The following is a 22,781-nucleotide window of genomic DNA, read 5'->3' as shown; positions in this document are numbered from 1 at the left end:
TGCGTCTGGTGTCTCTTTAAGAAATTTTGACTTTTCGGGGCTGGAGCAATAGTAGGGCATTTGCCTTGCACACAGCCAACCCGGGTTCAATTCCCAGCATCCCATATGGTCCCCTGAGCACCACCAGGAGTAATTCCTGAATGCATGAGCCAGGAGTAACCTCTGTGCATTGCTGGGTTTGACAGTCTCCCTACCCCCCCCCCCCACAAAAAAAAAATTGACTTTTCTAGCTTCTAAATTCTGTAAGACAGTACAACCATATGGCTGATATGAAAACATCTCTAAACTTGCCAGCAACAAAAAAAAGCAGTCTGGGGACCAGAGAAAAGCACTTGATCTCTGGCACCCCATATGGTATCTGGAGCACCACTAGGTGTCATTCTTGAGTGCAGAGCCAGGAGTAAGCCTTGAGCACCTCTAGATATGGGCCCACTCCCCCCCCCACCACAAAAAAAAAAAAAGACAGCCTGACCTCGAAAAATATAAAATATACCCCCCAGTCTTTAGAGCGGGCCAACAAAACATTCGTAAGAAACCCAATGTAGTGACTTTATGCTAAATTTGACACAACATTTAAAAATTGTTGCTGTGAAATCAGACAGTAAACCACTCATTTAGCTCGTTTTAATCCATGATTTCAGAGCAAGATTTTAATATATTTAGATTCTAGACAGTGAACATAAAGGATTCCAGCCAGTTTCTTGGGATTTAATGTCTGTTGATGCCCGCTTAATCCTAGGGCACAGGCGGAGTATCACTCATGTAGTATATGCCTCGCATATATGCGGCCTGAGTTCAATCCCCAGCACCACCAAGAGGGGAAAGACAAAAAAAAATCTTAAAAAGACATGGCCCTTTACTTTCACAAACCAAACTATCATCCATATATCCATCAGCCTTTAATAGGCTTTCATACTTTGATCACCCACTGTCTCATCTTTGGCTACAACCAAAATTACTTTTCAGAGACAAACTAAGGGACAACTATGGCACAGTCAAGATTTCCCTAAGCTTTGAAACGGTAGGAAGCTTTGATGGTGGCAAAAAAATTTCAAAAGTTTTAAATTAAAACACATAAGTAAAAAGAGAATCTGGAAATGGTTGTCATTAATATTCCTGTCCAGAAACAGACCAGCAGGAGAGCAGCTTAGGAGTTTTCTTTATAACTTCCCACCAGACATCATTCACCCTGCCTTAAGCAGACAAAACAAACAAGTCAGGGGGGGCTGGTTAGATCAGGATTTCTTTTTATTCCTTCTTGGTTTAAAATGGCTAATCAGAGTAAAAAATAAAAGGGCCTCTGTCTAGAGGCTGGGGTCTCCCCTATCTAGAGGTTAGAACCCAGGTAGCCCCTCTACCCAGCACCATTCTGAGGTGGGCTGAGGGGTCACCCCCAAGGGACAATCGGAGGGCCTAGGCCTGCCACTCCTTCTCACTATCCCCAGTTTTTGGCATGTGATGAAAAATATTGCTTTTTGGACTCTTCATTCCTGGCCTTGGATTTGTTAACTGTGTGAGCTGGGGGAAGGCTGTGAGAGGCTAGTTGAAGCAGCCCACCCTAGTCCCTCCCCCACAACGGTGGGGATTACCCAGAACTGTTTCCGGAGCTGGGCCAAGCTCTTCCTGATCTCCCCACACCATCTCGGGGCTTTGACTCCTCTCCTGGGGAAACTAAGTGCCAATGCGCCTAGAAAACTAATTCTCCTCTCCAAGTCCTTCCCTCCTGACCAAGATGACCCCAGACTCGCCTCTCCCCAGGTTTATCACTTAGCACCAATAAAGAGGTGCTATTTCCTTAGTAGGTAGCTGGGACAAAAGAGGGAACCATGGGGTAAAGAAAGACTTCAATGTCTTCCCTCTTTTCCTGCTCGTCTGAGGAATAGGAAGAGTAAAAGTTTCCCTTCCTTATACATATCCCTCCCTCATTTTCCCATCCCAGGATAGATATATAATTTCTTTGATATTTATAATATATATATATATGTATATATATATATGTACACACACACCTGGTAACGCAGAAGAGGAAAAAAATAGAATCCGTAACAATAATAAAAAAAATTATTTCTGGTTTAAAAATGATCTGGTTCCCTCCAGGGCGAGCAATTGCACAAATGTCCACTGAGTCTGGTCCAGGGGTTAAGGGAAGGAAGGTCTTAAAAGGTGAAGGGGTTGCTACCCCAGTCTCAGGGCCCCAACTCTCCGACGACTCCCCGACCCCACTGCATTTTATAAAACGCTCCTCATCCTCTCGGAATCGGTGGTTTAAACAATGTCCGTGCAGGGGAGGGGAACCCCTTGAGGAAAGAAAGGTGGCCACCTGGGGCCCTTTGGTGTAGGTGCAGAGGTGAGGGGGAGGGAGGTGCCGAAGGCTCACACGGAAATCTCATAGGTGGTGCCACCCACCCCCGACACCTTCTTGACTCCTCCCCTTGTGGGGCTACTGAGCGGTGGCTGGCCGGGGCCAGGAGAGGCTGAGCCTATACTCTTGGGCTGCCCGTTGGATTTGCTGTAGGCGGTCTTGAGCTGTACTTCATCTCTGGAGGGGAGGAAAGGAAGAGGTGTCACAAATAGTATGCAAAACACTCAAAAGAAAGCCAGCTGAAAATGCATGTTTTGGGGGCCAAAGCAGTTGTATAGCTGGTAGGGTGCTGCCTTGGCATACCACCCACCCGGGTTTGAGTCCCAGCACCCACATGGTCCCCCAAACCCCTCCAGGAGTCATCCCTGAATATAGAGCCATGAATAAGCTCAAACACCACTGGGTGTGATCCCAAAGCTAAAAAAGGTAAGAAAAACAAGCACCCACAAAACAAGATGTTTTGGGGGGCTGGAAGATGGTTTAGTGACTTCAAGCACATGCTCGGCCAAGTGCAAGGTCCCAGTACACAGCTCAAACTCTCATGCTGCCCACAAGCATTTGCCTTGACTGAATCCCCAGTGGCTTAGAAAGGACCCAAGGCAAGCCTGAGGTTACAAGATTAGTCCCCCAGAACCACGCAAGTGCCAAGGTGACCCTGACTGCACCCAGCTCTTAGGCCCTAAGTTTTTCTACATGTGTATTTCTCATCCAAACATGTTCTTTTTATTAACCTGTTTTAGTAGGCCTGATCCCTCTCTCTCCTATTCATTCTTTCACTAAAAGCCTAACAAATAATTACTCTTGAAGACAAGTCAAGAAAAAAAGCATTAAATACTCGGTCTGTTGATGGGGTGGCCCAGATGAAAAGAGCCAAGGTTGAGTGAAAATGAACTACCCAAAGGCAGAATATCCCTGGATCCACCTGCATGCAAATATACAAGGCAAAATGCAAATTTTAAGGAGAAACTAATACTTACTTGGGCGTCAATAATGGCTGCAAGGCCACTTCCTCCATCTCAGACACGCCAGGTGGGGCTTTTTGGCTGCTATAAGACATAGATCGACCCAGGTATGGGGCAGATGGGCCTGGTTCAGGGGACCCTAGTCCCCGGCCCCTTAAACCATCTGGCTTGCCAAACCGAGGCGCAGCTGGCCGTCCCAATGGAGTCTTGCCCAAAGGCGATCTCTTCGAATCATCTGAGGAGGAACTAGTGCGATGGGCGTGGCCTGAGCCGGGCGTTGACTGAATGCCTGAGTCCCCCAAGCCTGGTTCTTCCTCGCGGCCGGGGAGTGGGGGAGATTGGCGGAGCAGCTTCTCTCGTTCCTGGAGGGAGGCCACAATATGGCGCGACAAATTGTCGTACCGGACGGGGGAGGACTCTCGCTGTGTTGGGCCGGTCGGCACCAAACGTGGGTGCCTCTCGGCTTCCCGCTGCTGAGCCAGCCGGGCTGACAGGAAGGGAGAGGTGTAGCCTAAAGGCGGCTCTGGCTCAGGCCCGGCTTGCACGGACTCGAAATCAGGGCTGTCGGAGGGAGTGAGCAGGCTGTCGTAAGAGAGACTGCCGTTGCGTGTCTGGTTGGCCAGGCTCTTGTAGGACGTGGACGTCGTGCCCTCTGAACGGATCGACTGCAACTGGCCTAATTCAAAGCCTGTGCCCTGGGCCGACTTGAGGCTGGAGGAGCGTGAGCCACTGGACAAAGGATCGAAGTGGAAACTTTTGCCAAACGTGGGGGAACGGAAGCTCTCGGGCTCCAAGCTGGGTTCTGAGCGATAGCTGGGATGGCGGCTGCTCTCGGCAATAGAAGTTGGCTCCTTCAAGCTGTCTCCACGACTCAACTAAGGGAGGAAGTGAAACGGTTCTTAATCTTTAGAGTCCAAAGCCCAGAGCCCAAGGAATTACTAAAAAGTAGTGACACATATCAATATACTCAGAATGCTTAACTGCATTATATGGTGTTTCGTTTTGTTTTTCACTTGTTGGCAGTGCTCAAGACTTATTCCTGGCTCAGCACTCAGGAATCACTCCTGCTGGGGCTCAGGAGAACATAAATGTGATGCTGTGATCAAACCCAGGTCAGTCGCAAATGCCTGACCCGCTGTAGTATCTCTCGAGCCTCCACATGCAATACATCTTTAAGCCCTTATGCAAGTATATGTGTTGGAACAAACAATGTATCATTATAAGATACATAAATTAAGGGCCTAGGTATAGTTTAGTGGTACAGCACCTGCCTTTAATGAGTCCATGAATTGACCCCTGACCCCAGGCACCACCCAATCCACATGCTGAGTGCAATCCTGGCCACACACCATCTGTAACCTCCAGTGCCACAATGAACAAGTGAACCAAGGAAAGAGAAGAGAAAAAGTACAGAAAATTAAATTTCTCATGGTTTCAGCAGTGGGCTTTGAATTCAGACAAAATGCTCATATCAAAAGCTAACAAGTAGGGGCCGGAGGATAGCACAGCAGGTAGGGCGTTTGCCTTGCACACAGCCGACCTGGGTTTGATTCCCAGGATCCCATAGGGTCCCCTGAGCACTGCCAGGAGTAATTTCTGAGTGCATGATCTAGGAGTAACCCCTGTGCATCGCCAGGTGTGACCCAAAAAGGGAAAAAAAAAAACAAAAAACTAACAACTAGTAGGGCCTGAGCGATCTTGCAGTGGGTAAGGCATTTGCCTTGCACAAAGACAACCTGGGTTCAATCCCTGACACCCCTTAGGGTCTCCCAAGCACCACTTAAGTGCAGAGCCAGGAGTAAGCCCTGTGCACAGCTGGATGTGGCCTAAAAACCAAACCAAACCAAACCAAAAAATAGGTCCCAAAAACTTCTCAAAACAAAAGTGATTCATGGTTTTTTTTTTAAACAATTAGTAAAAATTGCCTTTGGTTTTCTTTTCATCCCTCTGGTTTTCCTTTCTTTCTCCCAACTTTCTTTTCCCAAAAATCTTTGTCAAAGACTACAGCCCTACTGAAGACACTCAGTACCTTGGCGCTGGAAGAATGAGGCATGGCAGCTGATGTACTGCTGCTACTGTAGGTTGGCCGATACTTGTACATGGTAGGTGTCGGGGGGCTGTCCTTGCTCAAGAGGCTGCTCTCTGTAGGGAAACAGACACATCATTTTACAAACTGTTCTAATCTGACCAGAGTTCAAAAAACAGAGGGAAGAACAAGATAGGGAGAAATACACCAAGGAGGAAAAGCAAAGGAATGATTTTTCTGAAATCAAGACTTAAGACTGACACCAGTCCGGAATTCAATGAGAACAACTGCACCAAACAGACCCTACGATAGCCTCTGATCTGTTGAAAGCTTAGAGTTCCTCCCACAAACATCCAATTCACTGCCAGTAGCTCAATGGCACCCCCTTTCTCCTAGCTTTCCAAAGAAATGGCTCAGGATCCACCTGTTGAATATTCTTAGTGACAAAGCAAGCTCACAGGTAACCTCCCTTCTTACGGTTGCCCTTACCCTCAGCAGCAAGGCCCAGGTGTGTCCGTAAGCCCGTGTACCGGCTCAGGTCCGGCTTAGGAGGAGGTGGTGGCTCTGCATCTGCAGACTGGCTCTCGGTTATCTCCAAGCTTCCCTTAGACTGGATGAATGAAGAAGAAAACTAGGCATTACAAAAACTTCAAGTATTAAATTGGCATATGAGGGTATCAGTCAGTTATTTCCAAGTTAGGACTGAAAGATGAAGAGCGTTTACAGATAGAATGGGACAAAAAAAAATCAACAAGGGCTTTAATTTGGTCAATAACTTGTCCCTTTTCATCACCAACTACTTGTTGAGCTCCTACCATCTGAGCTACAATAAGTCCTATGACGGCATGGAAATAACAAATATATATTTAAGTAATTTTTCGTTTTGTTTTGTTTTAGGGGCTATAGCCAGCACTGCTCAGGAGTTACTCCTGGCTCTGCATTCAGGAATTAGTCCTGGCAGTGCCCAGGGAACTGTAAGAAATGCCAGGCATCTTGGGGCTGGAGTGATAGCACAGCGGGTAGCGCGTTTGCCTTGCACGTGGCCGACCCGGGTTCGATTCCCAGCATCCCATATGGTCCCCTGACCACAGCCAGGGGTAATTCCTGAGTGCAGAGCCAGGAGTGACCCCTGAGTATTGCTGGGTGTGACCCAAAAAGCAAAAAAAAAAAAAAAAAGAAATGCCAGGCATCTAACCTCAGTCGGCCTAATGAAAGACAAGCACCCTACCCACTATACTCTCTCTCTGTCCCCTGTTTTTAATAAAATATGATGATAAATACTGAAAAGAGATATAAATTTAAAAAAAAAGCAAGTTCCATCCTTCGCTAGGGGTGAGAATCCCCAAGTTACCTAATTTTAACTCCCTACATTCCTCACCTTGGTTCTCCTCAGCTCTCCCTGGATTCCATTGTCCATGATCTTCACAGTTATCTGTCCATCTGATACTTCCGGTCGAAGGAAGGGAGGTCTGATTACAATTGTCTTCTCTTTCTTTAGCCTCCCCAAATATCTGAATGTCAAGAATAAGAGGACTTTCATTTACTTGTGAAATGTGTAAAGCATTCTTACAAAATAACAGTCCTACCAGGTCCATGAAAAGATCAATACTAAATTGATTTATGTGATTCCACAAAAAAAACTGCAGCACATTCTCTGAAGTAAAATATACTCAACTTTTCTTCTTTTGGTTGTTAACTATGTTCTGGGGTCACACCTGGTCATGCTCATGGAGACTAGAGGGTGAGGTAAACAGGACAAGGGGATGCCAGAGCTCAAACTTGCAAAGCAAGTCCCCTGCCTACTGTAACCGCTTCAGCCCACATACTCAACTTTCAACCCTCAAACCGGAGGATTATCAGCGGAACTCAGGACCCACTGAAGGATGGCACGTGTTTCCCATTTTGAAGAGAACTCTCCCTAAAAAGCAACCTCCCACCCGACCTCCCCTCTACCCAAACAGCCCTGAAGACATTTAAATGTTCGATGAGTGAACATTAGAGCAAAGGGGAAATGATGTACCTGGGTGCTGGAGAGCTGCAGAGCACGCGGCTGACATTGTTACAGCAGCCATTGGTGAAGGGGTTCACACCTCCCCGGAATTTACCCGTAACCTAGAGGGAGGAAAGAAGGGCTGCATCAGTCAGATGATGGGACCTAGACTTCCAAAAACTAAAATACACAGCAAGTACCCACTATGTGGGAGATTAAAAATGGGTAAGAGATAATCCTACCCTCAAGAAGCTTATCCTTGTGATGGTTAATCACGAAAACTAAGTCAGAGTCCTCAGTTCAAACCCTACGTCTAGCTCAGAGTAGCTATCTGACCTTCAATATTAATTCCCGCATGTAAAAGGGGACAAAATGCTTTCTGAATATTGTCATCTAAGATAGTTAATATGCAAGCAGTTAATATACATGCATGTAAGCAGGTCAACTATTACTCTGTGTACAAAAGTAACTCTTAAGTAGCACTGTAAGCTTCTTGAGGGCTAGCCTGTTCTTATAGGTGCAGAGCCGAAACTGGACATTCTGGACATAGGTAGGCATTCTGGAAGTGCTTTAACTAAGAAATCTGTTCTAATGCTGAACGGAGAAACATGGGCACCTCATTCAAAAAAGTATTAAGTACCTCTCTCCAGTTCTATACTAATCAGAGAATTAAGGGCTGACCTCCCCATACCTGTTCATTGGTTGTGCGTCCCCTAGCCACCAGCACCACATGAAATCCTGTGAGGCCAGCTACAGGGATGAAGAATAAGCCAGCCACACACATCACTGCCATTCTGAAGCCACACGGTCAAGGAGAACAGAGGGATGCTGCAGGCCCCTTCCCCTTTGGCCCACACTACCAAAGGACTCAACTCTGCGTTCTCCCCACCACCCAGTCCCATAATCCACAAGATTTGAAGGATACGTGACAGCTGTGCGCACCCCTGAGAGTTCCTCCATGTGGTAGAGGACATAAAGGAGGCCAAAGCCAAACACACCCATAATGTGCGCTGTCAGGGAAAGGAGAAAGAGGAAGAAATAACGGTAGTTCCGACGACCGATACAGTTGTTCACCCAGGGGCAGTGATGATCAAATTCCTAAGGGCAAAAAGAGAAAGGCATCTTTGGAACACAGCATTAGACTATTTCTGTCAAGTGAAGAGGAGCAAAGGACCAAACTTAAATATTTGTCGGGGCTGGAGTGATAGCACAACGGGTAGGGCATTTGCCTTGCATGCGGCCAACCCAGGTTCAATTCCCAGCATCCCATATGATCCCCTGAGCACCACCAAGATTAATTCCTGAGTGCATGAGCCAGTAATAACTGCTGTGCATCGCCAGCTGTGACCAAAAAAAAATTTGTGTGTATATATATATATACACGTATGTGTGTGTGTGTGTGTGTATTTATTTTTTTTTTTTTTGTGATCATGTTCACCACAAAAGTCACAAAATTACAAACCAACTCATGGAGCACATCACACTCTAGTAATTAGTAAGGACACTCTCCAAAAGTTAACTGAAAACCGAGGGCAACTCTTAAAAAGTTTATCTATGGGGGCCGGAGCGATAGCACAGCGGGTAAGGCGTTTGCCTTGCACGCAGCCGACCTGGGTTCGATCCCCGGCATCCCATATGGTCCCCCAAGCACCGCCAAGAGTGATTCCTGAGTGCAGAGCCAGGAATAACCCCTGTGCATCGCCTGGTGTGACCCAAAAAGCCAAAAAAAAAAAAAAAAAAAAAAACCAACAAAAAAGGTAACTTGGGTTGTTAAATCAAGACTGAACCCACTCACAGGTTCTTACCTCGACACAATTGTCACAGACACTGCAGTGGGAACACCGAGGAGGTCGGTAGAAGCGGCAGGTGGCACACCATTTCATGCGCACTTGGATCCCCTTGATCTCTACTGTTTTGTAAAGGGGAGCTCGGAAGTCATCTTCTTTATCTTCATCCTCCTCAGCTTGAGAGAGAGAAAAAATCAATTAAGAAACGACCATGTTGGGGCTGGAGCGATAGCACAGCGGGTAGGGTGTTTGCCTTGCACGCGGCCGACCCGGGTTCAAATCCCAGCATGGTCCCCTGAGCACCGCCAAGAGTAACCCCTGTGGGGCCGGAGCGATAGCACAGCGGGTAGGGCGTTTGCCTTGCACGCGGCCGACCTGGGTTCGATCCCCGGCATCCCATATGGTCCCCCAAGCACTGCCAGGAGTAATTCCTGAGTGCAAAGCCACGAGTAACCCCTGAGCATTGCTGGGTGTGACCCAAAAAGCAAAAAAAAAAAAAAAAAAAAGAGTAACCCCTGTGCATGACCGGGTGTGACCCAAAAAGAAAAAAAAAATGAAATGACTATGTCAAGGAGCTGGAGAGATAGTACAGCAGGGGGGGGCACTTGCTTCACATGAGGCTGACCCAGGTTCGACCCTGACAATACCAGAACTATGCTAGGCACTTAAGCTGCAACTAGACTCCAACAGGGCATCTGAGAACAGAGCTGCAGCTCAGGGGCAGAGTTTCCTTTGCATATGGAAGGTCCTAAGTCTGATAACTAGCACCACAAAAAAAAAATAGGGGCTGGAGTGAGTGGTTAGGGCGTTTGCCTTGCACGCCAAGTTCGATTCCCAGCATCACATATGGCCCCCTGAGCACTGTCAGGAGTAATTCCTGAGTTCATGAGCCAGGAGTAACCCCTGTCACTGCCGGGTGTGACATAAGAAAAAAAAAAAAAAAAACCCACAGACACAGCCTAGTACGTAGGAACTCAAACTTGCCAGCTCCCATACTACAGTATGGGGATGTTGAGGAAGTCACTTATTCATCAGGGAGAAATGAGGTCCAAAGAATCTAATTCAGGGTGCCCAGAATGTAGCTCAGTGGTGGAACACATACAAGATCCTGGATTTCATTGCCAGCACACAAAGAAAAACTGACTCAGAGGTGGCCCTGATAAGGAGATTGTGGCATTACTAACTTTATCATGAATTATGCTTTTTTAAAAAAATAATTTAGGGCTAGGAAACTTAATAGGCTGAGCTTCTGCCTTGCATGCATGAGGCCCAGGTTCAACCTCCAGCATCACATGGTCCCCTGAGCACCACCACAAGCAACCCCAGAGCAGAGCCAGAGCTGCCCCGAGCACTGCCAGGTTAGACCCAAAAACAAAACAGAAGGTAATTTAAAATATCAAAGTGTAGCATATGAATTCGTGTGACTTTGACATCTAGAAGTACTTAACTGAACTACAGCAATCCAATATTATTTCTCTGCACAAAATCCTTGACAAAAGGGGTGTGTGTGTGTGTGTGTGTGTGTGTGCACGTGCGCGCACGCTCCCGTGCCCCCCACCACCATCATCACTCTATCAATTCACTGTATGAGTGTCAGAATTGTCTTTTGGCTCAAGACATCTCCTATCTCTTTACCCGTGTGTCCTTTCAACTCGAAGCTAAGAGAACGACTGGAGCACTGAGGAGATAGCTCAGGGCCAGGGTGTGTGCATAAGAACCAAAGCTTAATTCCCCAGCGCTGTGCCAGGAATAGCCTCCAAGTTCTGCCCCACAGTGCCCAAGAACAAAAACAAAACTTATTGGATCTAACCTTTTTTCCTTTTTATGCTGCACCGGGAAAATGAACCCAGGGCCTCCCATCTACAAGGCAAGCATTCTAGGGCAGAGCCAGAGCCCCAGCCCTGCAGAAATCTAGCTGCTGCTCAAGTCAACTATCAGGCGCATATGCTGCCTGAACCCATGTCCTGCTTGTGTCCCATCTCCCCTCTTGAGATGTGGACTCTATGCTTTCCTGTCTAATGCTGGGGTGTGTGCAGGGGCTCTTTCCACCCTTGAAGAAGCCGAGTTCTCTCTAGAGTGTGTTATTCTCTCTCACTTTCTCTCCCTCCTTCCCCTTCCTAAAAACCTCCAAATAAAATCTCTTTTTACTTCAGGGGGAAAAAAAAGTCAATTATCAGTTACCTGATAGCTTTTCCTTATTTACCATTTGTCTACTTTCTCCTATCACCGACCTGTCTTACTCAGTCCCACTTCAATGGCACCTCCTCCTTTGCTCACTATTAAAATGTCAAATGTAGGGGCCGGAGCAATAGCACAGCGGGTAGGGCGTTTTTGCCTTGCACGCGGCTGACCCGGGTTTGATCCCCGGCATCCCATATGGTCCCCCAAGCACCGCCAGGAGTTAATTCCTGAGTGCAAAGCCAGGAGTAACCCCTGAGCATCGCTGGGTGTGACCAAAAAAGCAACAAAATAAAAAAAATTAAAAAATAAATAAAATGTCAAATGTAGTTGGGTCTCATCTTGGTTCTTTTGTAATCTTGGATTACAGGAAAAAAAAAATTTAATGCCCATGCTTCAAATATCACAGAGCTGAAGACTCTAAAGCCAAGGCTTTGGGTCTAAACACTCCACTGTCCAGTAAGTGGGTAACTAGACTGGATGACTCAATATTAGAAATGCAGGGACTACTACAGACTCTCTCACTCTCTCCCAATAAGCAACTGTTATAAAAATTTTTACTGCATACACTTCAAAAAAATCCATAAATCCAGACTCAAAATCAAGTGCTTAATTAGTCTGCGTCACTACAATAGCCTCCCAAGTTACCTGGCACTTCCCAGAAGAATCTTGTTTTGGAGTCCTACTTTAGGGTGCTCAAGGCTTACTACTGGTGCTGTGCTCAATGGACTGAATTGTGATGCTGTGAATCAAACCAGTGCCAGCCACATGCAAGGCAGGCACCGTAACCACGGTACTAACTCTCCAACCCAAGCATTATTTTTGTTTTGGGGCCACAAGTGGTGGGCTCAGGGCTTACTCCTGGCTCACTGTTCAAAGATCATTCCTGGTGGCTCTTGGGGAATGTGGCGCCAGGGATTAGTGTAAGACAAGTGCCTTACCTGCCTTTCAGTCTCTAAGGATGAAAGAATTCTTACATGCAGAAATTTGAGGACGCAGAGAGTACAGCAGGTAAGGCACTTGTCTTGCATGCAGCAGACACGGGTCCAATCCCTAACACCCCATATACCCAACCCCCAGCAGCAGCAGGAGTGACCCTTTAGCACAAAGCCAGGACTAGTCTATGAGCACCACTGGGTATGGCCCCCAAACAAAAAACGAAATCCAATTCCATTATTCTTCTGATTAAAGAGATTCTTTCCAGGTCCAGAGGGAAAATACAGCCTACTTAATTTAGCACACGAAGCACCTATTACAGTTTAGCTCTGAGTTTATCTCCTATCCCTCCTGGCCCTAAAATGTATTCTATCTCCCAGCCCACAGAGACTTTTCATGGCTTCAAACTTCTGAACATGCTGCGTCCTCTGCCTAGAACGATGCCCTTTTCTTCCACTCGTGTTTTTCTTACCTACTTACCCCAGCATTAGCCCAACTTATCTGCACAAATATTCTACACTGTCATAGAACTTTATTCATGCCTCCATTAGTTTGTGTCCACTATTTTAACTAATTTTTCTTAGATATTATTTTATAGAGCAAACGACATCCAATTCATATACTCAGATTTCTGCCAAATAAGTAACCAAATGGGGCCGGAGCGATAGCACGGCGGGTAGGGCGTTCGCCTTGCACGCAGCCGACCCGGCCGGCATCCCATATGGTTCCCCAAGCACCGCCAGGAATAATTCCTGAGTGCAAAGCCAGGAGTAACCCCTGAGCATTGCTGGGTGTGACCCAAAAAGCAAAAAAAAAAAAAAAAAAATCAAATAAGTAACCAAAAACTAAAGTATTATTCCCAAAGTGGCTCTAAGTTTTGACAGAGATATTCCTTAAGACGCTAACATGCTTTTCATTATAGAAGTACTCCAAGGAACTGTAAATGTGGCTCACGGGTAGAACATATGACTTGCATGTACAAGGCCCTGGATTCAATCCCCTGTACCACTAACATTTTTAAAAAGTGTCCCCAAGTAGGGCATTTGCCTTGCACGCGCCCAACCCAGGTTCCATTCCCAGCATCCCATATGGTCCCCTGCGCACCGCCAGGAGTAACTCCTGAGTGCATGAGCCAGGAGTAACCCCTGTGCAACACTGTGTGTGAAGCCCCCCTCCCCAAAAAAAGCAAAAATAAATAAATAAATAAAATAAAAGTATCCCCAAACTCTAGAACTCCTAAGATCCTAGACAAAATGTGTATGTCTGCAAATCACTTCTGCCTGCAGTGCTGGGGAAGATCAGACACTGTGCCTCATATATGCAAGACCAGTGCACTATTCCTGAACTTTACCCCCGTCCTCAACTGTTTCTCAAAGGCAGGAAGGAGCTTCCAAGGGGAAATCTTACCTCGAGGGAAAATCCCTGGATCCATGAAGGTGGCCATGCTGAAGTTGGCCAGCACAAAGAGAAAAACAATCGCATTGTAGATGGGCACTGCAGGTGACACATAGAGGCTTAGTCCTGGGCAGCTGCACAGATAAATAAGAACAATGAGAAGCCGCCTTCTACACTTTGAACACCAACCATAGAGAAATCTGTAAATATTCATACACATACACATACCTATACAAAATTCTAGTGTGGGTCACCTTTACTGTCAAGTTAATTTTACCCTTTCTTACAAGTGGGTCTACTTTCCCATGAAAATGATTTTAGATTAAGATGTACCACTGACTCTCTACCATAACCCATTACAGTAAGGGCTGTGTTCTTTCCCTGTGGCTCTTGTCACGTGCCTACAAGTCTAACTCTTCTCTCCTTTTAACCAGGTGTAAGAGCAATGTCTGAGTATGTAACTGACACCGGAAGCATTTCCTTTCCCTGAGCAGCCTGAGATTTCTGGCTTCCAGTTATGCCCCACTGACATGTACATCAGCCGAAAGCATGGGATACCACCTGTCTCTCTGGCTCTGGCTCCCATGCTCTCTTCCCAGCAGGCTTTTCTCTTTTTGTCTGTTTGTTTCTGTTTTTAGGCCCTAACTGGCGGTGTTTAGGGATCATTTATGCAGGACTCAGGGGACCATATGAGATGCTAGGTATCGAACCCCAGTCAGGCCACTCCTAAAAAGCTCTGAACTATTCTCAACATACCTAGCTTTTTTCCTTTTCCTTTTATTTTTTTTTTAATTTTGTTTTGGTTTTGGGGCCATGCTGGACAGTCCTTGGGGTTTACTCCTGGCTCTGTGCTCAGTAGATCATATGGGATGCCCAGGATTGAACTCAGACCTGGCATGTAAAAACCAAGCGCCTCACCCGTTGTCCTACTTCTCTGGCCCCAACCACCTAATGTTCATGAAATGTTACTAAGAGTTTTATTATTCAACCAGAGGCTAGTTGTCATGGTGGGACAAAGGAAAGAAAAGCATAAGGAGAAACACCAGGACATTGAGTTTTTTGTTCTGCGTTCACACAGAGCAATGCTCAGGGGTTACTCCTGGCTCTGCACTCAGAAATCACTCCTGGTGGTGCCCAGAGGACCATATGGGACGCCAGGGATAGAACCTGGGTTGGTCACATGCATAGCAAGTGCCCTAACCACTGTATGGTCAGTCTGGAACCTCAACTGCTTTTTAAATAAAGCAAAAGAGCAGTGAGTGATATGGTCCCCAAACCAAAAAATAAATAAGATAAGAAAAAATCATCAGACTAAACCAGCTCTAATTCCCTATGTAAGAAACCAAATTAACACATTCAGTACTCTATAGGGGGTTCTGGTAACTTTTCCTTGGGGGTGGGAAAAAGTGCTGCAGAAACTTTCAGGATAAAAGCCTAAGTAAGAATGCCTCCTGAGCATTTCTAGCTTGATAATTTCCCAGGAACTGAAGTTTCAGAAAACATGATATGCTTGGTGCTTGCTTTGTCAGGACTGATACTGTTATCAAAATTCTCTCCCTGTTCCAATACAGGAAGAGCCCTCAATGACAAGACAGTGGCTAAGTACCCTAATCTACTTTGTGGCTGACAACTCAATCTCCAGAAATAGGACAGCATCTGCCTTCTTCCCCTATATCGAGACCGGTCCGAACAGGAGAGGAAGAGTTCCTAGTTCACTGAAGAAAAGATGGGGCCAAGAGAACAAAACAGCACTAGGAGTCTGGAGAATTAATTAATCCACAGCAGTCCTGGGCTCTGTTCAGAGAGGTAGTCTGTCGCCATCAAGAGAAAAAGGACAACCCTGAACAGACAGGCTAGAGACAAGGCAGTCCAGAAGCCACTTCCACAAGTTCTCAGCCTTGGAAGGGTTAGGGTCTTTACAAGGCCCCACCCAAAACCTGACCTCCAAGGCTCCACTGAGGGAGGGAGGCAGGGAGGGAGGGAGAGAAACTGAAAACCAGTCATCCAGGTCAGAGCCCCTCCCTAGTACTTAGCTGTCCTTCAATTTCCGCCAGGGGAAGAGGAGAAAGGATGACTCACTGAACTCCTACAGCCTGGGAAGATAATTAGAAGGGGAAAAGAAATTAAACCTTAGAACACTGAGATGCCCAGGATTTAAAATTTCTTCAATCTCCTTTTTAGACTTGGGCCATTATGGCCCCAAGTGTTTGGGGGGAAGGGAAAGGGGGTGTCCTAAAGAAACTTACGGAGAATGAAAAAAAGAGATCAACTCCCCTAATAGGCCTAGGTGTCAATCTTCCAAGACCTTGTTCTTTACTCAGTTTCTGCATTTTCACACATAAAATCATCCAATTTCCTGGGCATTTTACCTATCACCTACCCCTGGATATGGACGATGATGAACTCTAGCCCGATCACCTTCCTGATAGCAACCCGTCCCAACCGAAGTGTGCAATCCTGGAACTGAGTTTCATTATCTGTTGCCAGATAGCCTGCCCCCACAAGAGCAGAATTTAGGTGATGCAAGTAAGTCAACTTTACAGGCAGTGTTTGCTCCTCAGAGTTCCTCAGAGTCAAATCAAAGACCTGTGGCTCCCATCCTGAGCAGTGCAGCTGAGAAGACACCCAACGAAAGGGAGGCATGTGGGAGCAAAACCTAGTCCTGCCAGAATATTCCATACTCAGCTTGTCTTGAGAAGAGGTTTGCTGCTGCTCGACTGCTTGGCCGGATTCCTAGGTGACCACCCTAAATGGCCTGTCTGAATCTGTTGCCTTTGATGGGAGATGAGGCCTGAGCTAAGGAGAGGAGTTGTTGGGGCTCGTTCTCAGCCTCTGGTAGTAATCATAGGCTCCAAGAAGCACAGGGAGTGGCAGTAGCCCAGAAGGCGGGCTGACTCACTGATGAGACTCCCAGACCTGTAACACCTCAAGAACAGGTTCTTCTGCCCACCCATCCAGTACTCCTGTTTGCAAGACAAAAACAAACAAACAAACAAATAATAAACGGGACAACATGTTTCAGTATTCTGAAAAGCTGTTAATCCTAGCCTTCCCTAACACTTCCTAGGATTAAAAAAAGTAGTTTTGCTCCTTGTAAGGAAAACAAAGTAGGAGTCCATAAGCTTTGACTTTTAATCCCAGGCTTGATCAATGCAGGCTTGATCAATGCTTTGCTATGTAGTATTAGGTAATCCACAGGAAACTCTCCAAGCTTACTACTTCAACTACATAGTGATGAGGAATGAAGGAGACAGTGCTTAAAAAGAACCTGGAACTCCTTTTATGCCAGCTGGCTTAATGCTGAGCATTCCCTGAGCTACAGATACACACACAAAAATAACATTATTAACTATCCCCATCATCATCCATTATCATTCCAGCTCCACCTTCATCCTTAATTCCATTTCTACGATCTGAGGCCCGAGAGACTCTAGGGCAATTGAAACAGAGAAACTAAAGCTCCTGAAGAATAGGTGAGTACATTCCACCCATGCCTAGCACATAGTTCAAATGTATGACTCGTACCCTTGTTAGGAAGGCCAGGATGGAATGAATACCCAGTTTCTGTCCCTGGAGATTCTCAAGATTCCATGGGAAGACAATTTCCTTCTAGTTAAATTTCTCTTACAACTCTAGATTTGTGATGCGTCTATTAATCAGCTTTTCAAGCAGCTGCGTATGAGATATACAGGCCCTGGTCACTTATTCCGGGATGAGAAAACATGGGGAGGGAGAGAAAGAAACAACCGCTGCTCAATTAATGCCTGAAATCATCAGCTGCTCCCACTCAGATCAGATGCAGGCGCCTCGGCAGTCATGAAAAAAGGGCCAGAGGACACAGAGGTTGCCAAACTCTAAGGATGAACAGGTTGGGAGAGGTCAGAGACAAAAACTGAAAAGCGGGGCTGGAGCGATAGAACAGTGGGTAGGCCTTTCACATGGCCGATCCGGGTTCAATGCCTGGCATCCCATATGGTCCTCAGAGCAGCACCAGGAGGAATTTCCTGAGTGCAGAGCCAGGAGTAAACCCCTGAGTATCACTGGGTATGACCCCAAAACAAAAAAACAAAGGAACAAAAAAACCTGAAAAGAAAAAGAAAACCAACTTATGAATGGCAAATGGCTTTCACGGTCCTGACTTTTATTCCCAGAGGATCACAGCAAGATTCAACCCCAAGCCCTCCCTTGTCAATTTTATTTATTTATTTATTTATTTATTTATTTATTTATTAAACGATGAGCCAAGTTCTCCCTTTATTTATTTATTTATTTATTTATTTTTTTGCTTTTTGGGTCACACCTGGCTCTGCACAGGGGTTACTCCTGGCTCTGCACTCAGGAATCATCCCTGGCGGCGCTCAGGGGACCATATGGGACGCTGGGAATCGAACCCGGGTCGGCCGGGTGCAAGGCAAACACCCTACCCGCTGTGCTGCTATCACTCCAGCCCCTCCCTTGTCAATTTTAGAAACAGACAAAACAACAGATGAGTTGTTGTCATAACTCAAGGAGAAGTTTAAAGAATATACAACTGGCACTGCCAAGAGCCTGAGATCTCAAAGGCCCCAGGAAAGGAAGAGAAGACACCAGTGGCTGGGCCTTACACACCAGTCTTGCTTGAACCAGACTGCACTACTCTGAAGATTTTATAGCGAGGATAAAGAGATAGTAGAGCAGGTAGGGCATTTGCCTTGCACACACAAGACCCGGGCTCAATCCCCAACATCACATACAGTCCCCTCGGCTGCCAGGAGTGATCCCTGAGCATCGCTGGGCAAGGAGCTTTGCAAGCAGCCTACCCAGGTTCGATCCCCAGCAGCCCCTAAGGTCCCCCGAGCACCACAAGGAGTGATTCCTGACTGCCAGAGCCAGAAGTAATGGAGCACCACTGAGTGTGGCCCCAAAACAAACAAAACAAAACAAATTTTAGCTGAAGTGCAAAAAGGGAAAAAGATTTAAGGCACTCCCAATACTGCTAAGTACTGAGAAAGTGAGAGGGAACAACCAGATATTTTCATCAGCCGTTTTATTAGTCTTCATTAGTCTCTGCTCTAAGGACTATCATTTTTCTTTTTATAATCAATGATCAATCCAACTAATAATTTCTGCTGATAGCTTTCCCTACTTGAAAAAAAAAAAACACCATGATGGGTAAACTGCTAATTAGCTAAAGTCTACAAGCCTCCACTAATGATATTGGCAGCTGGAAGGAGCTCTTTTTCCTACTCCCAGTCTTCAGCTCTCAAGGAAATTCTCACCTGGATCTCATACTGATGTAGAAGTAGACAGCTGTAATCCAGTGAAGACAAGAGGACGATGACAAGTCAACCTTCATTCCCACCCCCACAAACCCAGATTTCTGGGCCACACTAGGCCTGACTCTCCTGGCACCCCTGACTGTGGCGCTGGGATGGAAGCGGGGCCTCCTGTAGGCCGAACATGCACCCAGCGCACTGAGCCAACTCTCTGGCCCCAGAAGCCAGATTTAAAGGCCTGAACAGAAGCAGCTTGTTGAGGGGCTGGAGAGAGAGAAAAGCAACTAAGGCACTTGCCTTGCATTCAGCAGACCCCAGTTCAATCTCCTCAGCCCATATATAATCAGAGGAACTGCTACAAACAGATGAATAGAAAAAAAGAATTTCAGAGCTAGCTAGGTGAGAGAGTAAGAGAGACAGTAAGGAGGGAAAGAGCCCAGAAATCACTTCTAAGAAAACTAGAAGGGGGACAGGGAGAGATCTCAATGGCCAGAACACATGCTTTACATGCAGGAAGCAGTCAGATCCCGGCACCACAGGGTCCACTGTGCACCACTGTGAGCAACCCCCACACCCAGCACCACACCAGGGGTGGCCCCCAAAAAGAATACAAAAAAGAAAGGAAACAGTGAAGGGGGACTCTACATGGTCTAAGGCTCTTCTAATTTTGAATTAGAAGCAGCAACTGCACATCAAATCACTATGTCCCATGAGGCATGCGAGTCCAGTGGGAAAGGCATTTGCCTTCCACGCAGCTGACCCAGGATCCGTCCCCGCTACCCCTTGTGGTCCCCAGAGCCCCACCAGGAGTGAGCCTGAGAGGAAGTCCTAAGCATCACTGGGTGTGGCCCAAAAAGACAAAAAATAACAGAAGTCCAATGACATTCTTTTTCCTTGGGCAAAGGGATCATGGAAAAAGGAGGGCCCCCACTTTTCTGGCACTAGGGGATGGGAAAGTAGGTTAAATGGCTTCAACTATCAGTTAGAAAATGCATATGTCAGGACAACTCTTTGTGGGGAAACTGGTATAACCTGCCAAGCAATTTCATGACTCCCGAATTAGCAAGTTAAGAACAAGGAGTCTGATGCCCTATCTCAAGAACAAAAAGGCTAAAAGACAAAATCCACTTCATACTGCGCCCCCCCACCTCCAATTTTCTAGCTTCTCCAAAGGGCTTGGCTTTTTAAAGAAAAAACCCTCACCACGGTGTCAACTGGTTTTGCATATCTATCTTCTGATACAGCACTACAAATGCTACAAAGATAACCAAGATTCTGAACAAATAACCCTTGGTTAAAATGTTGATTTTACTTGCTATAATAGCAGAAACCAAAAGGCCTGACACAGGAGACTCACTAACTCCTTCCTGGGGACAGATCTCTAGACATGTGAAGTTCGTAAGTAAGAAAGAAAAAGGCTCTAGAGAAAGGAGGTTAGCTAGAGAATAATAAGGCTGTTCTAGATCACTAAGGGATTTGGTAGGCTGGAGAGCTAGGGGCAAAAAATCTAAGAAAATTGGAATGATGCTAATAACTTAGATTAAAATTTCAACTTCTTCACTCACAACCTCCTTTCCCCGGAGAAATTTTTACACAGCCCCAGATACATAAATAAAATAACATATCAAACATTTACTGAAAATAAACTGTAACAAAATTTATATTAAAACAAACATTCAGTTACAAGACTCCAGAGTTTCCATTAGCCCAGAATAACTGATCCATCCTTTTTCTGCTTACTATCACTTCTAATCAGAGGACACACTTTTGGAGGAACGGGGACTCCCAAGTGGTGCTCAGGGGCCTCGCCCTGTGATTCTCAGCCAACTGAGCCGGTGGTTCAACATACGGGTCTGAGAAGGCAATGCTATTGGGCCCTATGGGGCCCAGAGCTACTGGGCCACCCAAAGGTGCTTAGGAGGCACCAGTCACGTCCCACAGTGTTGAGGCGTCCTCCAGGGCTACACCTGGCAGTGCGTGGGGGGCAGGTGGTGCCAGAATTCTATTGCGGTCAGGCACGGGAACCCTGTACTATCTCCCAGTCCACAACCCACAGTTTAAAGAATTCCTTTCGGCATAGGGAGTTCAAGTTGGGGCTGTTTCCTGCCCTTCGACCTCAGGTATAGAGTCTGCCTTGCACTCCCCTCTGTAAAAACTACCCTCGCTGCAGCAATTCCTGCCTCATCCAACCTTCAATGGGCCAAAATTCTCTTTGTTCCCTCCCGATTCATTATCTTCCTCTTCCTGCCAACCTCACTCACAGTGCTCTCAGCAATCTCTCACAATTAGGTCTGAACCTGAACAAGGTAAGGCCCCAGAAAACTCTAGCCTGCTCTGATTGTTTCAAGAGCTATGGGTGAAACACTAACTCAATGACTCAACAGTTCTAAGAATCAAAAGCCTCGTACATGCTAATTTAACAGGTAACAGCAAGATGCTTTCTAGTGAGCACCACTGAGCCAGAGCAGCACCATATGGCCTGGTCATGCCAGCACTGCCTGGCTCAAGTACAGCCAGGGAGTGGCCCCACCAACTGCTGGGGAAGCTCCCTACGTCCCCTAAGAAAGCTGCTAAGTGGTAAAAACAGTTATAATACTGGGGGACCAAAGAGCATAGTAGTAAGACACTTGCCCTGCATACACGGCACAGAAGGTCCCTGAACGTAGAGCGAGGAATAAGCCCTGAGCACTGACAGGTGTGGCCTAAAAGCCAAAAAATAAAATATTGCAAAAAAATGGGAAAGAAAAATCATTCAGGAGCCCGAGCAGTAGTACAGTGAGTGGTAAGGTGTTTGCCTTGCAACCCCTGGCACTATGTATGACCCCCTCCCCAGCCCCATCAGGTGTGATCCCTGAGCAGAGTCAGGGGAAACTCCTGCACACACACCCAGCCCACACCTAGCAAAAGAAAAAAAAAAAGGAATAAATCACTCAGTCTCCTCCAGTAATAAGTAGATAGCAAAACATTAATATCTTGGGGCTGGAGTTATTACAGAAGGTAAAGCGCTTGACTTGCACGCAGCTGACACACACAGGCTCAATACAACACAGGTTCAGTCCTCGGCAGCCTACTCTTTTTGGCTCCCCAGCCCCATCAGGAGTGATCCCTGGACACGGAATCAGGAGTCAGCCCTGAGCACTGCCAGATGTGGCCCAAAACCAAATAAAACAAAAAACAAATTATCTTTGTTTGGGGGCCACACCCAAGGTGCTCGGGGGTTACTCCTGGCTCAGCACTCAGGAATCACTCCTGGCAGGCTCGGGGGACCATATGGGATGCCAGAGACTAAATGTGGGTTGACCACATGTAAGGCAAATGTCCTAACAACTGTACCGTTCCTCCAGCCCCCAAAAATATAAACATCTTAAATGGGAAATCTTCCGAAACTATCTGCTTTTTCTAAAAGGACGGGAAATTGGAGATTTCAATTGGAAACTGCCTTTCCTTTCAGCAGGAAATCATGTCGTCTTTCACCAGACAGAGAGTACAGTGGACAGCAAACTTGCATTGCAGACACAGTTCAATTCCTGATGCCACATATGAGCCTCTGAGCACAGCCAGGAAAGATCCCTGAGTGCAGAGCCAGGACTAAGACCTGAGCACCACTGGACATACCCCTCTGCCAATCCAGTCTTCCAGCACTCCTCCTACAGAAATCACGCCTTTCCCAGTGGCCTTCACTCCCCTATGCCTTGCCTCTTCATACTACAGAGAAATCTGTCTAAGTAGCATTGAAAGCCAGAACTGTCCCATCAGTGTATCTTCTAAATCAACCCTAAAAGTCCCCACAGTCTCGAAATCTGAATCTCAGATATCCTGGAGGTAAGTCACCATTTCCTGAACAGCCTTTCCTATGCTCTAGTTCTGTCTCAGAGAACTGATCACTAAAT

The 22,781-nt window shown here is 46.5% G+C and overlaps 1 protein-coding gene across 3 annotated transcripts in view; it reads right to left on the bottom strand.

Annotated features, from left to right (window-relative positions):
- Positions 1-536: 536 nt before the first annotated feature.
- Positions 537-22,781, bottom strand: part of ZDHHC5 (zinc finger DHHC-type palmitoyltransferase 5) — a 28,490-nt gene continuing 6,245 nt past the window's right edge. For all 3 annotated transcript variants that reach the window (XM_055142695.1, XM_055142693.1, XM_055142694.1), the window contains exons 3-12: positions 13,649-13,770; positions 9,146-9,303; positions 8,266-8,438; positions 8,032-8,134; positions 7,371-7,462; positions 6,729-6,861; positions 5,840-5,960; positions 5,354-5,466; positions 3,340-4,199; positions 537-2,539 (exon numbers count right to left, since the gene is read on the bottom strand). In XM_055142695.1, coding sequence (XP_054998670.1) covers positions 2,374-2,539; positions 3,340-4,199; positions 5,354-5,466; positions 5,840-5,960; positions 6,729-6,861; positions 7,371-7,462; positions 8,032-8,134; positions 8,266-8,438; positions 9,146-9,303; positions 13,649-13,770 — 2,041 coding nt within the window. In that variant the 3' untranslated portion in view covers positions 537-2,373. The remainder of the gene's footprint in view (positions 2,540-3,339; positions 4,200-5,353; positions 5,467-5,839; positions 5,961-6,728; positions 6,862-7,370; positions 7,463-8,031; positions 8,135-8,265; positions 8,439-9,145; positions 9,304-13,648; positions 13,771-22,781) is intronic.

This window comes from Sorex araneus, chromosome 6 (assembly GCF_027595985.1).
Source record: "Sorex araneus isolate mSorAra2 chromosome 6, mSorAra2.pri, whole genome shotgun sequence".
NCBI lineage: Eukaryota > Metazoa > Chordata > Mammalia > Eulipotyphla > Soricidae > Sorex > Sorex araneus.
The sequence above is the reverse complement of the archived record's forward strand: the minus strand, read 5'-3'. Positions and strand labels throughout refer to the sequence as shown.